Source organism: Carcharhinus amblyrhynchos, chromosome 3 (assembly GCF_965287045.1).
Source record: "Carcharhinus amblyrhynchos chromosome 3, sCarAmb.v2.hapA, whole genome shotgun sequence".
NCBI lineage: Eukaryota > Metazoa > Chordata > Chondrichthyes > Carcharhiniformes > Carcharhinidae > Carcharhinus > Carcharhinus amblyrhynchos.
Genome location: NC_137326.1, coordinates 111,680,948 through 111,703,593, shown reverse-complemented (window position 1 = coordinate 111,703,593; position 22,646 = coordinate 111,680,948). Strand labels below are relative to the sequence as shown.

Here is a 22,646-nt window from a genome sequence, read left to right as displayed (position 1 = left end):
TTTTTATATATACATCTATTGCTGCAGTATGAAGTAACACATTCCTTTATTGGACAACATCTACCTGTTGTCTATACATATGAATGCAACTGCTACACTTCTGAAAAAAGATCAGCTGCTTTGACAGCACTTCACAGTCCACCAAACAATGCAGATGGGGGTCATATGATGCAAACGCGAGAATAGCTATGTTTTCGTGCGCTCTGACACAACTCATCTTTTAATCATTTCATTTATCCTGCTGCACAGCCCATAATTACCTAACCCTGGAGTGAAAACGCCACGCTATGTCTCCGGAAGATTTCTGGTCAAGCATTGGTGACAAAATGCTGAGACATGTCGAGAAAATCCTCGATAAAAACGAGCAGTTAGAGGCAACTGGGGTGGAGCCAAATCCTTAACACGGCAACTTGTTTAGTGAATGGGCTCTTAATCCAGCACTGTCAAAAGCACTGCAGATGATGACTGCTGATTTTACTAAAGTTAGCGATCATAAACTCAGCTTTTTGGCATAGAATATCAGTGCTCACACTTCTGAATTGCAAAGTACCAGTAAGAGGTTTAAACAAAGCGGAGGAAAAAATCCTTATTGTCGAGAACGCAACTTCCTCAGTTGAGGCCCGCTTACAATCCTTGGAAAATCAGCTACATGATGTGTCAAGATACCATGATTGACTTGGAGAGAGATAGGTTTTCCAGAAGAAGCTGAAGGTGAGTTTCCAGTTAAATTTTTTGAGGGCAGGCTGCAATATTTTCTTACTCTCAACACAAAAGCTGGGAGTATTTAACTTTATGGGGCACATCGTGTCCTGTCTTGGAGTCCTAGGGACATTCAACGACACTGGCCTATTATCATGCATTTTCATAACTTCAGAGATTGCAAAAGAGTATCGTAAGTGGCCAGGCATGGTGGGGCCTTGCTCTGTGCTGGAGCAAAGGTCTGGTTCTTCCAAGACTTCTCATCAGCAATGCTACAGGGGTTTCAGTGAAGTTAGATAATGTCTGAAAGCTATCCGAATACAGAATGCCTTGCTATATTCTGCTCCTCTGAGGGTTACATATGACGGATCCTCAAGGATGCTTAACAATCTTACTGAGGCTTTGATCTTTCTAACCTCCACGGAAGGCAATAATTTGGAAACACAATCTGCAGTTCATTTTTAATACTGGACTTTACCCCTTGTCATTACATTTCCTTTCTGATCCTGTTTTGTTAATCATATTGATAGAGGTGATCTAGTAATTAGCACAGAGGCAAATTTCACCTGTTGTCCTTTTAAAACCAGGGACGTCCATTTATCTTTAATGGAACGCATCCCTCAGCTTAAAGCTTTTGGTTAACGAGTGTGCAGTGTAGGCTGTATGGTACTAGGGCTGTGCGATACCTAATAATCCTTGTATTTATAGTTATGGCATATATTCTATGGTATCCTTCACTTTAATCATGTCTAATGTGAGTAGCACCACTGTAGGAAGGTGAATAAGTGGCTTAGTATAGCAGTTGTGGGTATGGCTCTATGAATCCTCACAGTTGGTGAGAAAAACTACCGTAGAAATAACGGTGTTGCATATTTTTTGCATTTCTGTTATTCTGGGGATAAAGAACCTCTGACTTCCTCTGACTGGGGGAAAAAAAAAAGTGTTTTGTATCAATGATGCTCTCAGTGTAGTTGGATATGGGAAAGCACATCCTAGTGCACGCCCAAATGTGGTACAAGATTCTGAAAGCAAGGGTTTGCACAGCTACGCCATATACTCATGGCTTTATTCTGTTGTTATCTTAGGTATATCCCATTGTCTCTTTTTTTTATATATCATGAGAAGCACCAGCTACAATGATTAATCCAAATTATGTTGTTATTTTCCTGCCGTTATCTGTACATGTTGAAAAATAATTAAGCTGTATTGTACCAGTTTGAGGGTTTGTTGCATTATTTGTAAAAATGGAAAAAAATCTTCAATATAAATATATTTTTGAAAAAACAAATAATGCAAAATCAACTTGTTTTATCACAGAGATTTGTTAGAGAGGAGAGTGATGGGCAGGGGAGAGTTGTTTATTGGAAGCAATCATCAGTGTGGTTTATCGTTACTGCACAGGATAATCCGAGAGTACTGAGCATTTTTGGAGGGAAGACGGCCCTGAAACACATGAAATGAAACACCAGCCAGATTTGGCAATGGACAGCTTAGAGGAGTTTGAAAGAAGATTAAAAATTATAGAAGGTGAAGCAGGAACCACAGAAGGAAAGTTATCAACAGAAATAATTGAGCCCCATAGGAACAGCATCAGAATAGGATGGGAACCTGCAGGAATAGATCAGACCCAGCCTGACAGAGTGAAAAAACTCAGGTAAGAAGCAGAAACCAAGTCTACAAGAGCACCAAGTAGTGGAACAGAAATAATCCAACAAATAGTCTCAACATACAGTAGGAAAGTTCAAGTTACAGTAGGACTCAGAAGTTAAGAGAAATGGGATGACATTAAGAAAAATTCTATCCAAGGCCCAATGTAGCAACAAAGTAAAGTGGAAAAGCCACATTTTTGTTCAGTAACATATTTATCAGAATGTGCGCAACAACTATACAGTTGTTTTTCAGGTGGAAAAAATATTTCCATTCAATAACATTTGAAGTTTGAATACAGCTTAAATAACACCATCTTAATCTTCAACAAGGAACACCAGCACCTGGAAAATCCCCTCCACGCCACTCACTACCCTGACTTAGAAATATATCCCTGTTCCTTCACTGTCGCCGGGTCAAAATCCTGGAACAACCTTCTCACCCATATTTTGGGTGTACCTATGCCATGCAGACTCCAGCAGTTCAAGAAAGCAGCTCACCAGCACCTTCTCAAGGGCAATTCAAGATGGGCAATGAATGCTGGCCTAGCCAGTGAAGCACACATTCCCTTGAATGAATAAAACAAAAATGTCTATGTAATCTAAAACATGAGCAAAACAGAAAAACTGAACACACAAAATGTAACCCAATTCTACCCGAACACAATCCAATCAAATCAATACTTGTATGTTGATGCTTGTGTAAATGACTAATAAGCCACAGGTATATTCCCTCCCTCAAAATGCACATTGTGCTAACATTTTGTCATAGACATCACCAAACATGTTTTTGTTCCCCCTCTTAGAAACTAAGAATAGCTTCCCAGTGCCAAAAAAAGATTGATCTGGCACATCCCAATGACATCACAGCATGTATTTCTGGACTGACACCCAAGATGCTGTGTATCTGGCAAATGGATTTGATGTCATGTGAGGGACAGAACAGTTTTCAAAATGTTACAACTTCTTAATTAAACATCATGGTTTACCAAGTGTTACGTGCTTGAGAGTAATAAATAAAATGGAATAACTCCAATCATTTAAACTGATTCAGGCACTAATCACACAGATCAAATTAAGGCTGAGTTTTAAACCTTTTTAAACTGGTTAAGATCTTATGATAACAATTTGTATAAATCTAATTCAAATAAAATAAATCAACTTTAAAATCTTTTCTTCGCCTACCATTCAGCAAGTCAGCCAAAATATAAAAGAGAAAAAATATTTGATATCAGTTGTAATTAGTTTTCAAAAGTAAATTGTAATCACCATTCTTTATATAAAGGGGCAAATCCTTTATGTGTAGATCAGAATTTTCTATTCAAAATGTTAAGCTCCAGATGATAGTAGATATAGTATGGTTCACTTGAATTATGTATGTTTTTAATTGAGTCAATTATTAAGTTGTGGATGTTTTAAAATCAGGAAAAGGAAGATTTAAACAATTTGTACAAAAGATCAAAATGCATGGCAGCACAGTGATTAGCACTGCTGGCTCACAGCACTAGGAACCTGGGTTTGATTCCCAGCTTGGATCACTATGCAGAGTCTGCATGTTCTCCTCATGTCTATGTGAGTTTCCTTCAGATGTTCCATTTTCTTTCCACAATCCAAAAGACATGCTGGTTAGATGCCTTGGTCATGCTAAATTCTCGCTCAGTGTACCTGAACAGGCGCCGGAGTGTGGTGACTAGAGGATTTTCACAGTAGTGTTAATCCAAGTCTACTTATGACACTAACTAACTATAAAATTCACCAATGATACAAAACTATGGAACACAGCTGTGCAGTTATGATATTACTATGTTGAGAAACTTGATTTCTGGCAGGAAAAAGTTGCAGAATCAATGGGATCTGTTACTGTACTTTCTCAATGAATGTAAAATCTTACTGAAAAGCACTCAAAAGTATAACACTTTGTAATGTTCTGTATTTCATTGCAAAATGTAGCTTTAAAAAAATAGCTTTGGAACCCCAAGTTACTTACTGGGATTGAAAATGTTTATTCTTCAAAATACCAAAGAACTCACAATTTAACGTGCAACTGAAATGAAGTAACAAAGTTTGCCTGATTACCTAATAACTCTTTACTAAATAAAGAATTGCAAAAAGACAATAAGAGAGCATCAGTTATTTTGCCAATCTCAACACCTTCCAAAAATAGGAGTTGCTTTTTCTTTTTTCCAATACATTTACCTCTCCACTTCATTGATTACAGACTGCTAACTACTTTCACAAGTTCCAGGTGGTCTCGAACAGCAAGTGTCAGTGCACTATTCAAACACTGGGTGCCTCACTGCTAATCCCAATCCAGATATCCCTACCCGATGTCCACACATATGGATTTCCAGGTTAGGTTCTTGAACAACACTCAGGAACAGGAACCCTGGCTCATTTTGTCCTCTCTAATGTAACAGCTCAAATCTACCTTAGAACCCCAAATTGCAATTTGGCTGAGATCAACTAACTTAAATGAGGATAAAACCTAGGACCTAGGGAAGAAAGGAATACTAAAAACCAATGTTAAAGATAAACACTGGTTACTTGCATACAGAATGTAAAATTCTGCCTAAATTAGTCAAAAAACAAACCACAAACATTTTGGAAATTTTAAAGATCTGATATTACAAAGTCTGATCTGAGAAATCAATTCGATTTGTTCACTTTGCTAACTTTTGAAAAGTCTTAGGAATTTCTAACCAAATTGCTGCCAAAATAAAAATAATGGTTCAATATAGTGAAACGGAGAGAAATGACGTATGATGATAGTACAAGAGATGCGTGAAAAGATTGCTTGTGTATTTTAGCAAAATTATCAGAATGCAATGATAATACAACTTGTAAAGCATTTGCTGGTATTACACAGGTTATTTTGTTCTATTTTACATCAGTTTCAATTCAGCTTTTTCATAGTGTTTCACTTTCAAGATACAGCCATCTCTGGCATATCTTGCCTAATCCTTGGTTATTCTTGAGAAAGGAGAATCCACCACCCCTTTCCAACCATTGCAGTATTGACAGTGCTTCTACAAGACTGTCAGAGGAGTTTAAGGATTTCGACCCAGGGAGAAAGCAATATACGTCCAAGCATGGATGCTGCATAACTAGGACAGAACATGGGAGGTGATAGTTGTTCCCACACACCTGTTCCCATCCGTCTCAGTGGAAAGTTTTGGGAGGAGTTGCCAAAGTCTGACAGAGTGAAATAATAATTTGCCAAAGACTTGCTGCAGTGTATCTGTAGACAAGACACATCGCAGTTATAATACACTTGTGGAGGAAGGAACAAATTTTCTGTTAGCTGGGGTTCTGATCAAGCACGTTGCAAAGACACCCCAAGATGCATTTCACAAGACATACTAACTTAGCTATCAACACGGACACTAACTTATCATATTCCATGTTCTTGATATTCTGTGACATTAACACAAGGACTGAATGATTAGGCATCATTGTAGTGACAGCATTTAGAAACAGTAAGCACTAAGAAATTCCAAGGCAAATATATGTCATCGTGCCCATTATTGTACAAGATAAAGAGCAGAACAGCAATATTCAGTATTTAAATCATGCTAAACCTATAAAGCATTAATACTGTCACAAATGGCCTAAGTCAAAGGCACAAGAGCTGCGCAAAACTTTCTGGGTTTGAAACCTTTGATTACATGACTGTGCTCTTCACTCAGATTTTTTTTCTCTATATGGGTACAAAAGTGCTTGGTAAATACAAAAGCACAAACGTTTGCAGCAACTACCTTTATCCCTACTTACAAAGCAATTCTCAACATAAAAGGTGGTTTCTTTGCCAACTGTACATCCAGGTTCACCAAAATCAAACTTGCCACAAAATGTTAACATTGTTCAAGTCTGATAAAGTCCTGTTTGATGAATCAGACGAGGAAAGAGTCATGGACTAGAAGCAAGGTTTATGAGCCACATAAATAAAAATATATCCAAAATACGACCCTGTCAAGCTTTTAATAAGGTAAAGCTTCCCCCACACGCTAAAGCAGAACTAGTGAAAGGCTAACATTAACGAATGGCTGCTGCAAGCGTTGGCAAAGTATTAGAAAATTAGTTGCTATTTCCATTTGCCGGATAAATATAAACCCAAGAAACCTTGTAGAGTGGCGCAGTTTAGACCTGGAAAGGCGGGCGGTGGAGGAGTGGGGGGGGAAAGCAGACAGAACATTTTGTTTTTTTAAAAAAAAGCACAGAAAAGCTCGACACTTCAGACGGAGAAGATGACAGCGGAGTTTTTATATAACACAGAATACGAAGGGCAGCCGACCCTCAGTCACCACCACACAAACACCGTCCACATTTCAGTTTAAAAATAAATCATGGAGAGCAGGAGGTGGAGGGAGAGCAGGAGGGGTGGGGGGGGGAGGAAAGCACACATCCGTCTGCTGTAGGCCCGGAGGAAAGCAGCGGGCCTCGAGTGGCGATGGCGCCTGGCTGCTTGGCTGAGGCCTCAGCTCCGGTGAAGAGTTCACAGGGGGAAGGGACTTGTCGCTGCGGGGAGCCTCTCTTACTAGGGCGAGAGGAAGAGAGGGGGGGGGGGGGAAGAGAGCTATTCAATGGAGGGGGGGGGGGGGGAACCGAAGGAGGCCGGGCCCGGCGGAACCGGAGGAGCAGGCCCGGGAGGAGGGGGGGGGGGCCCGGAGTAAATCGAGGCAGCGAGCGGGCCTCCCGCTATCAGGGAATGGGTCTCCTCTCTCTCTCTCCCTCCCTCCCTCCCCATCTTGCCCTTCCTCTCCACTCAGCCGGCGCGATCACAATTGCGAAAGACCATTTTGAGAAACACTCACCATCTTCAAGCGCTCGGGCCTCTTTAAAAAATAAAATAGAAAAAAAAACGGACAATTAGCAGTCACCGTGGGTGACACTCATGCGCAGTGCAGCGCACTCTTCCCCCTTCCCCACACACACACACTCTCTCTCTGTGAGACTGAGACACTCCGAGGGCAAACTTAGATCCAACCAGCCGCCGCTCACTCACTCACTGCTGCTGCCTGCAGCCCCGGTCACTGCGGCCACGGGGCGGGGAAGGAGCACTGGAGGGGTTGGGAGTGGGGGTGGGGGAGGATGAGCCAAACTTCACTGGCAAACCCAACTCCTGGACCTCACTCACTCACAACCTGCAGCAACATCTCGGTCTCTGCAGCAAACTCACCCTGCTCCTGAATTGTCATCGCATTGGAAAGGGGAAAGTTTCATCCTCTCTCCTTATTAAAGAACTCTCTGCTTTTGAATTACCATTGCATTGGAAAAGTGGCGGGGTGGGGGGGGGAGAGAATGGGTGGAGTTTTTTTTCTCATTAAAGAACTCTCTGCTCTTGAATTATCATTGCATTGGAAAGGGGGGAAAATTTTTCATTCTCTCTCATTATTACGAAAAAACTCTCTGCTCCTGAATTATCATTGCATCGGAGAAGGGGGAAGTTTCATTTTCTCTCCTTATGAAAGATATTTTGTTTTTGTGCAGCTCGTGAGAGGAGAAATTTGAGAGGGGAAGTTTTTTTTTAATCTGTATTAATAGACAATAATGCACCACCTCGATCCATGCACACACACACAAACACACACAGCTTCAGGCTGTAACTTGCCAAAAAGGGGAAAAAAACCTTTAACCGTCTCCCTGCGTCAGTGTGTCAGGGGAGGGACTCCGCTTGCTCAACATCAGATGATTGGCACAGCGCAGAAAATTTAAAATATTCTTATCTGGTCATCTCCGATCTGTTTAAAAATGAATTGGTGGAGTTCACTATGCTCCTACTTTTCCCTGCGTGTTACATGCCATGTCATAGTGTCAGCTGTCGTTCAGTTGACGAGTAGCGCAGTGAGTCACAAGGTTGTCAATTGTATTCCCAATTTAAATACTTACTAGCGCAAAAATTGAGGCTGGTCTACACTGGCTCAGATGTTTGTTTTGGATAAGATCTTAAACTGGAGCCCCATCCACCCTCTCAGGCAAACATAAAAGATCCCAGGGCAATTTTTTTCCGGGGGGTGGGGGTGCGGTAGCTATTATCCCAGTGTCCTGGCCAATATTTATACTTGATATGGAGATGTCGGCGTTGAACTGGGGTAAGCACAGTAAGAAGTCTCACAACACCAGGTTAAAGTCCAACAGGTTTATTTGGTAGCACAAGCTTCGAGAGTGTCGCTCCTTCTTCAGGTGGAGTGACACTCCGAAAGCTTATGCTAGCAAATAAACCTGATGGATTTTAACCTGGTGTTGTGAGACTTCTTACAATATTTATACCTCTTTCAATATCACAAAAAACAGATAACTTGGTCATTACCACATTATTACTTGTGAGAGCTTCCTGTTGCAAATTAACTGCTATGTTCCCTACATTGCAATAGTGACTGCGCTTCAGAAGTCTTTGACTTCTCTGCCTCTGTCTTTGAGAGGTTCTATGGCATTGGAAATGTTAATAAATGCAAGCCTTCCCTTTGTATTATAAAATGCGAGGTTCTACCTCACCTCTTGTTTCTAAGTTGTAGACCCGCCACCATATCTCCAACCTTTTGCACTGGTCAATGTCATCTTCTTTGAATGAGAAAATGTCATGTGACTAAATATATATATACTTAATGGTGGTTATAGGTAAAATAGTGATCTGTTGGTGTAAGTACTGCCTACCTTTTCTTAAACTAAATGTAAATATTCTGAAAAATGTCTAGCGAGGGGCCAAGATCCATCTTCTTTCTTTGGCTCTTATAGCTTCACAGCTGGTATAATAAACCTTCAAGATTAGGCAGCCTTGCCTGGTAACGATGAGAATAATACATACTTCCTCACATACGTTACGATAATAAAAGCAAACTACTGCTGGAAATCTGAAATAAAAATGGTACTGGAAAAACTTCGCAGGTCTGGCAATTTCTGTGCCGATGATGTGGAGATGCCGGCGTTGGACTGGGGTAAACACAGTAAGAAGTCTGGTGTTGTCAGACTTCTTACTGAATTTCTGTACCGTGAGAGAACTAACATTTCGAGTCGAACACGAAATCTTCTTCAGAACATATATATTGTTTACAACCCCTCTCTAACTCAAGGTGTAATTAATTATCCAGTGAAAACTGGAAGTCAGATTCAGCCAGGACGTTGGTCATGGAGTTGAATGTTATTTAAATAATCGCTTCCATAAAAAAACAAATTCAACTGGCGTGTAATTTATATTATAAACCTGTTCTTTTCAAAACAGCAAATGCGCGTTAGTTTTGTTTTGGTGAGTGTGCCCTGTCTGTGTGAACGTTGGAACTGCACTGATCAAACTTGCCTGTTGTAACCATGGAAATGTCATTATGAAAATTTCACCCACGGTAAAGCAACCGGCTTTAATGATGGCAGAATTTCACATAAATATAATGAAGTACTCCAGTGCCTTGAAATTGGGATCCATTCTGTAAACCGTTGCCTCAGGTTATCAAATACTTTTACATAAAGGAAGAAAGAACTTGCATTTCTATAGTGCCTTTCACGAACTCAAGCTGTCCTAGAGTGCTTTATAACTATATCTGAGTGTGAAATGCTCCTGTCGTTAGCACGTCAAATAATATCAACATATACAAAGGTCATTCTGCACGATTCATAGAATCATAGACTCCCTTCAGTGCAGATGCAGGCCATTTGGCCATCGGGTCTGTACTGACCACAGTCCCACCTAGGCCATACACCCCAACCCCACGTATTTACCCTGCAAGTCCCCTGATCCTAAGGGACAGTTTAGCGTGGCCAATGCACCTAACTTTCCACATCTTTTTGATATAAGATGTAACAGCTCCTCAAAACCAAATTTACAGAGCTTTGGGGAGTCACAGATCAATTCATAACTGGCTAAATGAATTACACTCTAATGTCAGGTGTCAACCTTCTTTGTCACTGCGCATTTTCCAGCCAAGAAAACGCATTCGTAGAAAATGTAAAGTGGTATAATTTGACGAGACTGAAATAAACAGAACCTCCCTCGTAGTAAAATATTTGTTTAGACAACATTGAAATGGCACGATTCACAACATACTCGGCATATTATTTGAATCATCTGCTACTAAGTTGTTGACTTAGTAATATAGATATTAATAAATATGTACGTTTCCCAACATCCTTCATTATATCTTGTACATTCCGTCTTTATTTTCCAAACCAAACCAGCATTGTGCATGAGTTCCTCTGGTTACTCGCCTTTACATTCGAGTCAGGATAAAAAAGTGAAACCATAAACCGTGATTATATTGCCCATACAAAAATGGGTTTTGTGATCCGATCTCCAAGTTTTAGTTGCAATCAATACTTCTACAAAGTATGGACCTTGGTCGTCGCATGGCTACATTTTGGGTGAAAATCAAACCTGGGAGATAGGTGGAGGATGTCTTCCGCTCACAACTAACATGAAAGCGGCAGTTGATGGATTTTTGTTGCAACAAGCAGGGGAACCTGTTAAGTCTGAAGACTCAAATAAGGAGACGCAGAGATTTAAGATGAGTTTTATTGTGGAACGGATCTTTAATGGCACGGTGACATCGTTGATTAATACTTAAGTGAGTGTCAAATCATGTAATATACAATTAGTGTAAGTGTTAAGTAAACACAGCCTTAAAGCAACGTTTAATTGGTGTTTGGTGCGGAGATTCGGTAGGTTGAGGATTTCAGGTTTCGTGTGGACGATTGATTTTCTGTTCCCTTTGCCAGGGAGTTTTGGTGTGTGACATATGGAGTGTGAAAAAGACACGCTGGTAACAGTATGCTGTAGTTTAGAGAGATTCCTAGCATATATGCATTTAGATAAGCAGTTTGTGCCCTGCCTGAAGATTACATTGTAAATGGTTTGCTAACAATAGTCTGTGAAGTCTGTAAGATGCGATGCACGCGGTTGTTGTCATGCATGTGTTTATTTCTGTATTTCACCCGAATCTATACCTGCGAAGAGAAAGCTTCAATAAAAGTAAAATACTGCGGATGCTGGAACCTGAAGCAAAAATAGAAAATGCTGGAAAATCTCCGGAGGTCTGACAGCATCGGTGGAGAGAAACCCTACAGTGCAGGAAGAGTCTGCACCGACCACAATCCCACCCAGGCTCCATCCCCATAGCCCCATATCTATACCCCGCTAATCCCTCCGACCTATGCATCCAGGGACACTAAGGGACAATTTAGCATGGGCAATGCACCTTACCTGCACACCTTTGGAGTGTGGGAGGAAACCTGAGCACCCGGAGGAAACCCACGCAGACACGGGGTCCTGCCATGCTCCACGGGGAGAACGTGCAAACTCCGCACAGTGACCCAACTCGGAAATCGAGCCAGGATCTCTGGTGCTGAGAGGCAGCAGTGTTAATCACTGCGCCACCATATGACCCGAATAGAGAGAGTAGAGCCACCGTTCACTCCACCGATGTTGCCAGACCTGCTGAGATTTTCCAGATTTTCTGTTTTTTCTCCCCCTTTCAAAATGGAAATGAAATGCTAAAGGTGAAATCAGACCTTCCCGCCTGCCTTGTAAATCTTCCCCTCTTGTGTTTATGCTGTGAATGTTCGTATTGAATCTGAGCACGCACATTATTTCAAATTATTGAGGCCTCTGGCTATTGAAAGATGCGGATTTTTAAAAATCACAAGACTATAATGTGGAACGACTTTATTCACCATCAGCACATGAACAACAGCATGTCACTGCAGACAGGTTCGCGACTATTGAATCTCATGTTAACAATCTCATTCTCGTGACAATCCCAACTAAAACCAAACTAATTTTGCAATTATGAAACATCAGATGTCAACGACGAAATAGAAAATAACGGGCGAACCTATTTCTTTTTGGAAGTTGAATTTATAAAAACAAGTTAAAATACCTGCGGACAACTAATGCTCAGAATTGTTTAGATGAATATCACAGCACTCACCTTTAATTCGATTCCAATTAACTAACTCCGTACAAATGCTTTAAATTACTTCGCATGTTTACGTATTCCAAACTTTACATCATATTAATCATTTTAAATATTTATTTGAATTAAAAAACTTTTAAACTTTTTAAAAATACGTGTAATTACTAATGCAGTCTCATTGCAACATGTGGATTTGTTTTTATGAACTTGCATCTTATGGGAATTGGTTTCAGAACTCGTTTAAGTAGCAAACAAAACCATCAGGTTACTTCCCTCCATCCGGGCTGAAATTCACACTGAACTGATCGATTTCTCTCTCACACATAAACATACATGAGTAGCTTGAATTGGGCGTGATAAGTACAGTTTTAACCCCAGTTAAGTTTTAACTGTCGGTTCGCGATTTGGACACATTTGATGCTCTGACACTATTTTAAATGGCTGCAGTTAACAAAACGGCAGTGGCTAAACTGACCAGAACTTCTCAAGTCGCTGTGAACGAAACTTGTAGTTGGCGCGTTTCAGATAGGACGTCTGTGATTTTTGAAGGTCCAATCGCCGGTGAGTGGGGCGGGATTGCAGACTGATACATTTAAACCAGTTCCTGGGCTGAGAACAGTCGGGGAAAGTCTGGCTCTGAGATTGTGGGTTGGAGTCGTCACGATGGAGAGGTATCAAGCTGCCATGGTCCTGGGAGCGCTTGGGGATGCCATGGGTTATCATAACGTTTGTCATGAGTGCAACAAACCTGGACTAAGATTGACGGAGACGGATTTATCAGACCAGATTGACACGATGGTTTTGAAATCATTAAAGTGGCAGGCTCCGTTTGACACTCTCATGCACATGGCCACTGCTGAAGCGTTAACTTCGGGTGAGTTGCCTTTTGTTCCTTGTCTTTTGTCCCGGTTCGAGGTGATATCGAAGCATTGCTGTCCAACAACTTGATATGTCTGCCCATCCATTAACGCAACTCATTCACACGACCCCACTGCACAGAGAACCTTCCTGTGGAGATACGAATGTTGAAGTGTGGCTCTGACACCCACAGTATTTCCAGCCTCAGACTTCGGACCGCTAAAGAACGACTTCGCAAGGGCAACTTGCAGTTGCTGGTAAGATAGCTAAATGCCCGGTTGAAACGACCAACACGACCCCGTCCTTTTCATGTACTGTAGCAAGCTCGAATGCTCATTAAACTCATTTATCAAAAGTAGCATCTTACAAACAAAAATCCCAAGCAGCATGCTATCTTTTCTTTGCATGTACAAGGTAAACTTCGAAGCGCCTCCAAAGACTAACTTAAACCCTATTTGAAATTAGAGTTGGGGGATAATAACCGGGCAGTAGTTTGGTAGCAAAATAAAGACGTAATTTTCACCAATTCCCTTTCCAAAGACGATAGCATTTTTAATTGTACGGTACAGAGTACATTTTCGACACAAAACACTTTAACAATGGAGTTACCTCCTTAGATAAATTGTAGCAGAGGAAGGGGGAACCTTCATTCGCCAGGAGAAAGCAGGTTACAAAAACAGAAAATGCTGGGAAATCTCAACAGATCTGCCAACGTCTATGGAGAGAGAATAAAGCCAACGTTTCGACTCTGGATGATCTTTCGTCAGAGAAAGCAGGTCATCTCCTGGGATGGATCCTTCAATAGAACCTTGAACCTGATGCTTGTTTCCAGCATCTTCCGTTGCATTTTGTTGTTACATTCTGTTTTTTTTAATGGATTGCACATCTTAAAGTAGCTCTTTCATGCGTTTAAGATTTTATCCAATGTCCTTATTGCTAGTGTGTTAATAGTAATCAGCAATCTGCTATTCTACCAGGATGGGACACCTTCCAGGAACTCTGCAGCCAGGCAGCAAAGAGATACCTCATCATGTTGCATAGACACCAGAAACGTCAATCAAAATCGGTCTCAGACGGAGCCAAAGTTCAGACAAAAGACTACACTTCCAAAAGATACACCCCCTTAAATAGAAAAGGTGAGAAGAATTCCATGCAATTTTAAGCAACTCCATGTCTATCAGCTGCACAATAAAAACAGAAAATGCTGGATAAGCTCAACAGGTCTGGCAGCATTATAGCATCCCTACAGTGCAGAAGGAGGCCAATCAGCCCATCCAGTCTGGACTGACCACAATCCCACCCCAGACCCTAGCCCCACAATCCCACACATTTACCCCACTAATCCACACATCCTGGGACACAAAGGGGTAATTTAGCACAGCCAATCAACCTAACCTGCACATCTCTGGATTGCGGGAGGAAACCAGAGCATCTGGAGGGAACCCACATTGACACAGGCAGAATGTGTAAACTCTACATAGACAGTGACCCAAGCCGGGAATTAAATCCAGGTCCCTGGTACTATGAGGCAGCAGTGCTAACCACTTGCCACCATGCCACAATGGAGAGAAATTGAGTTAATGTTCTGAGTCCATATAACTCTTCTACAGAGCTTCAGCTCTGAAAAAGAGCCATACTGGACTCGAAACATTATATCTCTGTTTTCTCTCCCCACAGGTGTTGCCAGATCTGCTGAGTTTATCCAGCATTATCTGTTTTTATTTCCAATTTCCAGCATCTGCAGTTTTATATTTCTATTAATTTGCTTTAGGAAATATTAATGCCCTGATAGGAGGAAATGTAGGTAAATTAAAGTTATTATAGAATGAAAATAAAGAAGAATAAATGACCGAGATTTAGTTTAAACCAATATTGTTCAGATTTCAAATTGATTTAGTTGATACTATTGTTCTCAATTGAACCAGAAATGAGATTACAGTTTTGGAACTTTGTTATTGAATGCGCTGCCTTTATCTATTTTATGTGTTAGGTTTATGTGTGACTGTTTTGAGCTGTTTTGTCACCAGCTGTTGGATTTGAATAGGCAGTAAGCTCCTTTCAGTTAATGTATGACAATTTTCACAATGAAGAGTTAGAGACTGACTGCAAGTTAATCAAGTGATAACTATCAACATCTTGCCGGGGAGTGGGGTCACCATTAACCAGAAACTCAACTGGACCAGCCATTTATTACTGTGGCTACAAGAGGAGGTCAAAGTTAGGAATCCTCTGGAGAATAACTCATCTCCTGACTCCCCAAACCCTGTCCACCGTGTACAAGGCACAAATCAGGAGTGTAACGGAATGCTGTCTACTTTCCTGAATGAGTGCAGCATTAACAACACTCAGGAAGCAAAACACAATACAGTACAAAGCAGCCTGCCTGATTGCTACCCCTTCCACAAACATTTAGTTCCTCCACCACTGGTGAACAGTGGCAGTTTCTCCACCACTGGGGAACAGTGGCAGCTACAAGATGCACTACAGGAACTCATCAAGGTTCCTTAGGCAGCATCTAACAAACCCATGACCACTACCGTCTAGAATGACAAAAGCAGTAATACCTGGGAACATCACTACCTGGAGGTTTCCCTTCAAGTCACTCACCATCCTGACTTAGAGATGTTGGTCCCTTCATTGTCACTGGGTCAAAATGCTGGAATTTCCTAACAGCACTGTTGGTGTACCTACATCTCAGGGACTGCAAAGGTTCAGGATGACAGCTCAGCACCATCTTCTGAAGGACAACTAGAGATGGGCAATAAATGCTGCCTAGCTAGTGACACCACATCTAGTAAAAGTATTTTTTTTTAAATTACAGTTGGTTAACACCAAAGCTCAGTTTGATCATTACTTAATCTGACTGAAGATTCCTTTTATGCAAGTGAACTCTGCATAAATGAAAACAATTCACAAGTCAGCTTCAACGCTTTCATGAATAAGGACAAATCTTCCAGGTGTTGTCTGAAATATGTGGAGGAAAATGATCAACTGTGCTGAACATCATAATGTACCTGGTTATGGTCATAGAAGATATCTTCTGCAATTCAGAATATCACATGACTTTGATTAGGGCATCTTGGTGCTGACAGTAAGGCGGGAAGGGAGTAACGCATTTCAAACATGGAGTTAAGGATGAAATGAAACAAAGTTGGGAAGTGTCGACATACCAAAGGATTTGGAGTGGAAATGGAAAATGGAGTTTGGATGGTAGTTGTGATAACAAAATGGCTTGGGTGTGCCTTTTGAAGAGTATGAGATGCTAGCATTTTTGAATAAGTTGGGATGAAACCTGACCAGAGGAGCTACTTTACAATATTAGTGAACATAGGATTAAGAGACATAACTGAATGATAAGTGAGGCTTGAGAGAGTAGGAGATGGTCCTTGTAGAAAAAGATGAATTTGGAAGAAGAATTGGGAACAGTAAGGAAGAAACTACAGGGTTATAAATGATCAGGGTTAATAAGTGAGAGGCTGTGAGAAGGTTGGAGATGGACATGAGGTCAGAAGGAGGTAGTGGTTGAAGCACCGACATGGATGGTCTTCCATTTGGAGACAAAAATTTCCATAATTTCTTTGCAATATTTTTGGAGTTAAGGTTGGAAGAGATAAGAATTTGAAGGAATGTCTGTGTTTGAGAAGGGGAATCTAGGATTATTGGTCCCTTTCATAATGCTCCTCATGTTATAAGAAGTTTAGTTTTGGAGAGGGTGGTGTGATACAGTTGGATGTGATTATGCCAGATTATAGAATGCTTACAACACAGCAGGAAGCTATTCAGCCCATCATGTCTGTGCTGGCCCTCTGTACGAGAGACTCACCTTGTGCCACTGCCCTGCCTTTTTCCCTCAGTCCTATGATCCAATTTGACCTGTTTGAAAGCTTTAAATGACTTGCCTCCAACATACTATAAAGCAGGTCATTCCAGATCTGAAACATTTTCCTCACATCACCATTGCTTCTTTTGCCAATTACCTTAAATATGTGTCCTCTTGTTCTTGATCCTTTCTCCAAGGGGAACAGTTTCTCCCAATTTACTGTTCAGACAGTGGAAAACTAGGCTCACGCATGGAACAGTTGCACTGAAACTTATGGCTCTTCACAACATCCCTACTATACTTCAAAATACCACAGAATAAATTGTTTGCTGGATGCAGTGACTTTTATGTGGGAAAGGTTGGTGGTCATCTGCACTAACAATATCCCACTAGATAGATGAGTAATACTGTGGCAGATAAAATGAAAATCTTAAATGTTCATTAAGTTAAGGGATAACCATGTGTCAAAACCCACGTCTGCATGGGTTTCCTCCCACAGTTCAAAGATGTGTGGATTAGATGCATTGGTCATGCTAAATTGCCTGTTAATGTCCTGGGATGCGTAGGCTAGGGGGATTAACAGAATAAATATGTGGGCTAACGGGGATAGGGTCTAGGTGGGATTGTTGTCGGTGGAGAATTGATGGGCTGAATGGCCCCCTTCTGTAGGGATTCTATAATCTAGGAAAATCTAATCAGGTACTTGCTAGGATCTTGAAGTAGTTGCAGGAGGAAATTGGAAATTCTCTAGAAATTAAATTGAGTGCCAGAGGACTGGAAGGGGCAAAAAGATTACTCATTTTTTAAAATGGAAACACTGTGAATCTGGGTAATTACAGTCTGATTTGTTTAACATCTATGGATGGCAAAGTCTTTCAAGATGAAATGACTACCTATCTGGATTCTAAATACCAAAAAATAGCTAGAAGCAGCAAGCACAAACTTCAAAAGAGATAATTCAAACTCATTGAATTCTTTGAGGTACCAGCATGGTAGATGGGAAAATGACAGTGAATGTAGTGTGCATGAATGTCAGGAAGGTATTTGACAAGGTACCATATGGGAAATTAGTCATGAAATTTAAGGGATATGGAGTTAGAGAACAGAAAAATCATTTTTTTTTAGAAGGGAGAAAATGAAGAGTAGAAAATTTTAGGTTGGAATTGGATAGTGAATCCCTCAGGATTCAGTTTCGGAACACTCCCATTCACCATATATATCAATCAGTTGGTTATAGGACAAGAGGAAATAGTTTTGAAATTTGCAGATAGTTCAAAATTAAATTTACAGTTAATTCTTTAGAAGATCAAAGGAAGCTGTGATGGGATATTGACAAGATAAGGGAAAAAGCTGAAAAGTGGCAGATGAAATTCAATGTTGATAAGTGTAATGTAATTTATCTTAGTTCTTTAAAAAGAACTTTAATTGTACTTTGAATGGAAAGAAAGTTTGGTGTCATGGAAAAGAAAAGGATTTTGGGGATATGCGTATAAGGAATAGTAAAGTTTAAAGCTAATTTATTAGTTACAAGTAGGCATTTATTAAGACTGCATTTTGCAGTTGCAGTTACTGTGAAAATCCCCTTGTTGCCACAATCCAGCACCTGTTCAGGTACTGAAGGAGAATTTAGCATGACCAATGCACCTCACTAGCACTTCTTTCAAACTGTGGGAGGAAACCAGAGTACCTGAGGAAACCCATGCAGACATGGGGAGAACCTGCAAACTCCACACAGACAGTGGCGCAAGCCAGGAATCGAACCCAGGTCCCTGCCACTGAGTCGGCAGTGAGAATCACTGTGCCACCGTGTTGCCATAACCAGTTCAGGTTCATCATGCTGTGAGGAACAGCTAACAGCATTCTAGTTTTATCTCAAAAGGTACAGAATATAAATGCCAAGTGGTCACAATGAGTCTACGTAAAATCTTAAGATCATAGTGAACAAATAGGAAGGATATTGAGGCTTTGGAAAAGGGCCAACATTGATTGGCTGTTTGGTATGAAAAAAGGATTTAAAACATTGAGTAATTTATTATAACAATGCAGATAGCAGAGCAGTGCAATATGATTAGAATGATGAAAAATGAGATAGGAACAGAGTAATCCGTAAGCTTTGAGGTAAAGAATAAGAGGCCACAGATCCAAGATTAAATGTAAGAAAGTAGAACAGAGAGCAGGAATCCTCTTCACTCAAAAGTTGTGGGGGGCTGGCTGGGGAGGGGGGGGATAGGAAGTTGGGTGGGCAATGTTCGAGGTGATGTTGTTCAGTATCACTATTGCATTGAATCCCAATCTCTGACAAGATATTCATGTTACAGTCTGAAATATAGGGACTGTGCAAATACCTTACTTGGCTATTATTAACTAAGTAGACAGAAGCAGATATCTTCTGGGAAAGCAGAGAAGACAAGGATAGAAAAAGATGCAATTTTAGTGTTGTGTTTTATAAGTAAAAATCTGGGATTGTATGTAACTCAGTTGAATTATTCTAATAATTGTCCTTTCAATAGTCTGATATATACAGCAACTTTGTGATGATATGAGTGGAAATTCCATTCAAAGCTGAGGGTACAGTTTATACTTTTACGTTTGAACCTTGTATTACTGATTTTCACTTCTATAGAACTTGAGTAGTGTATATGTATACAAATTATACATTAATTAATAGGTTTGTATTTACCATCAGAACATAAACATGAACTTTAATAATTGAGTCAGCACATTGAATGGTTTCCCCTACTTCAATAGTAAAGGAACGATGCAAGTTTTTATCATTCAACATTACTGCAAATCAGTATAATTAAAAGTTAGCTTTTTAAAATGTAATAATAATTAGTTTCTGTTTTAGGAACATTGGTATGTACTGGACATGTGGAATTTGAAGTGCCACTATTAACCGGCTGTCACATGCTAATTCACAGAACCTAAATTTGGAGCAGCCGCAAGAACAATGTGTGTTGGTATGTGCTATTCAAAGCCAGAGCAATTGAATGACCTCCTGCAAGTCAGCATTGAATGTGGTCAAATGACGCACAGTTATCCAGCAGGTAACATGCAAAGGATAAAGTAATCCCCTTTTCAGCAATGCATGCGTTTGTCTGATGATCATCAACAGAATCGTTCCAATATGACAACAGCAGCCACAAAAAAAATTTGTGCACATCTTTTGTCAATAGCATTTAAGATGTGTGGAAGTAGATTTATAGCGAGACGTTAGTTCTAATACTATACTCGGAAACAAACTGAAAACTGCATTTTGCAAAGCACTTATTGCAGCTTGGCTCACATCAGCTGTGTAATGTTGCAAAATGTAGACACTGTAAATGACAACACTTCATTGAAGTAAACAGCAAATTTACAATCTGTGTTCACAAGTAAAACAATTTAGAAAAATAAAAACGAATGTAACTTTCTTTTACCCAATATATTATTCAATCAGAGTCTGCTTTATTGCATTTTTTTTAAAAGTAAAATTAAAGTTTATTTCTTAGTCACAAGTAGACTTCCATTAACACGGCAATGAAGTTACAGTGAAAATCCCCTAGTCGCCACACTCCAACACCTCTTCAGGTACGCTTGGCCAAAGCACCTAATCTGCACATCTTCGACTGTGGAGGGAAACTGGAGCACCTGGAGGAAACCCACACAGACACAGTGAGAACATGCAGACTCCACACAGACAGTGACCCAAGCCAGGAATTGAACCGGGGTCCCTGACGCTGTGAGGCAGCAGAGATAACCATTGTACCACAGTGCCACCCCTAAAAGATTTAAAACATTGAGTCATTTGTTGTAAAATGTAGATAACAGAACAATGTAATATGATTAGAATTATAAAAAATGAGATAGATACAGATTGTTCCATGCGCTTTGCGATAAAGAATGAGAGGCCACAGATTCAAGATTAAATGTAAAAAAGTGGAACAAAGAGCAGGGATCCTCTTCACTCAAAAGTTGTCGTCTAAAATCTCATTTATATAACCTAAAATAACACAGAAACAGGCTGTTCCACTCAACCATTTCTGATATTTATGCTCCACATGAGCCAGCCACCATCCTTCTTCATCTAACTCGACCAGAGTAACCCGTGTTTCCTCCTATGCTTATCTCGCCACCACCACTACACCCCCGCCTTTACATGAACATACAGGACCAAATATTCCTCTGGGTTCGAGAAAACCTGGCTTGCACACCCAATCCAAGCATGTCTTCACATGCCAGTTTTGTCTTTTCATTCCAGGGTCTAGTTTGCAGTGTATTTTGAAAGCCATGATGGAGTGCGTAAAGATTGTAGGTGTGAAGGTGGGCTAGCTCGAAGGCCTGTCTCAGTTCTCCAACACAGCACCCCAGCTCCCAACAGTGTTTTAAGTCCCATAAATGTCATCATTCATCCACCTGCACCCCCCCCCAACCCCCATGTCAGCCTGAGCTCTCTCAGATCGCTTATGCCCCCTCAATGCCCAGGTATATTAGCCGCTCAGGCCCCCATGTATTAGCCACATCGATGTAGTGAGTTCTACATTCTCTCAATTTTCTGGGTAAAGAAGTTTCTTCTGAATTTCCTATTTGATTTCTTGGTAATTATCATATTGATAATTAATAACCTCTATTTTTGCTCTTTCCCAAAAATGGAAACATCTGATCTTACTCTTATCAAAAACTTTCATAATTTTAAAGCATGTCAAGGAAAAGATATGACTCAGCCTGTTCTACTTATCCTGATAGGTATAACCTTACATTTCTGCTATTACTCTTGTATATCCTTTTTGCACTCTGTCCAGTGCTCCTAAATCCTTTTCATAATTGAGTGGCCTTAATTGTACCCAGTACGCATGTCACTCTCACCTTTGTGTTGTCTCCTACAATGTATGCTGTGCACTCCCCACCCTCCAAAACCATCTTCCCAACCTGCAGCGGGCAGGGTTCTGGGGTGGGGTACAGCATAATGGGGTGGGAAAATGTCGGGTAGACAGCCCCTTCCTTTCCTAACTCATTCCCCCCCAATTAAGTTTGCAGCGAGGTGGGTCAAGAATGGCCTTTCTGCTCAAAAGCATCTCCCTCTCTGTCACCTCAGTAATCCCACCTCATTTACCTGTATTACAGGTTTCTAATAACTAATCTCAGCCTCAGACCTAACGCAATACTGACAGCGGCCACCACTTTCTATGGCACTCCTCATACTGGAGAGCTGCAGGTCTTTGATATGTCAGAAGCTCTCTGCCTGGCCGAAGACATTTTGCCCTGCAGGAGCTGGATACCTCAATGGTAGATAGTAGGCTGTGCAATTAGGATTTAATTCCAACAAGGTTCCTGGGAATGGTCACAGTGCAGTTGCCACCAGTTCAACAGCCGATGGATAGACCCAGCACCTTGGCTGTTAAATTCCGCCCATTGCTTATGAGAAGGATTATAATTTATCTTCTCATTTCTCTGCACAATGAGTTCTCAAACTCAGCTATGTCACCAAGGGCTATTTAGTATGAAGACTTTAGGAGAATGCAGAGGTTCTAGGTTATGTCTTCTGATTCATAGGGGTAGCACAGTGCTTAGCACTGCTGCTTCACAGCTCTAGGGACCTGGGTTCGATTCCTGGCTTGGGTCACAGTCTGTGTGGAGTTTGCACGTTCTCCTCATGTCTGCATGGGTTTCTTCCAGGTGCTCCAGTTTCTGCCCACAGTCCAAAGATGTGCGGGTTAGGTTGATTGGCCGTGCTAAAATTGCCCCTTA

General features: G+C 40.8%; 2 protein-coding genes across 5 annotated transcripts in view; one reads left to right on the top strand and one right to left on the bottom strand.

Moving 5' to 3' along the window:
- The window catches only part of dcun1d1 (DCN1, defective in cullin neddylation 1, domain containing 1 (S. cerevisiae)), a 51,382-nt gene extending 43,391 nt beyond the window's left edge, over nt 1-7,991 (bottom strand). Inside the window, exon 1 of one of the 3 annotated variants that reach the window (XM_080185736.1) lies at nt 7,972-7,991. Coding sequence is in view for 1 of the 3 variants with exons in the window: in XM_080185735.1 (XP_080041861.1) it covers nt 7,157-7,159 (3 nt within the window). In the remaining 2 variants the exon portion in view is untranslated. Of the gene's footprint in view, nt 1-6,116; nt 6,137-7,156; nt 7,345-7,971 lie in introns of those variants that run through there. The other 2 variants (XM_080185735.1, XM_080185738.1) reach the window with 2 other exon arrangements.
- Nucleotides 7,992-12,877: 4,886 nt separating this feature from the next.
- The window catches only part of LOC145341023 (uncharacterized), a 30,874-nt gene continuing 21,105 nt past the window's right edge, over nt 12,878-22,646 (top strand). Inside the window, exons 1-3 of one of the 2 annotated variants that reach the window (XM_080185732.1) lie at nt 12,878-13,115; nt 14,077-14,235; nt 19,841-19,966. In XM_080185732.1, the coding sequence (XP_080041858.1) occupies nt 12,905-13,115; nt 14,077-14,235; nt 19,841-19,966 (496 nt within the window). In that variant the 5' untranslated portion in view covers nt 12,878-12,904. Of the gene's footprint in view, nt 13,116-14,076; nt 14,236-19,767; nt 19,967-22,646 lie in introns of those variants that run through there. The other variant, XM_080185733.1, reaches the window with a different exon arrangement.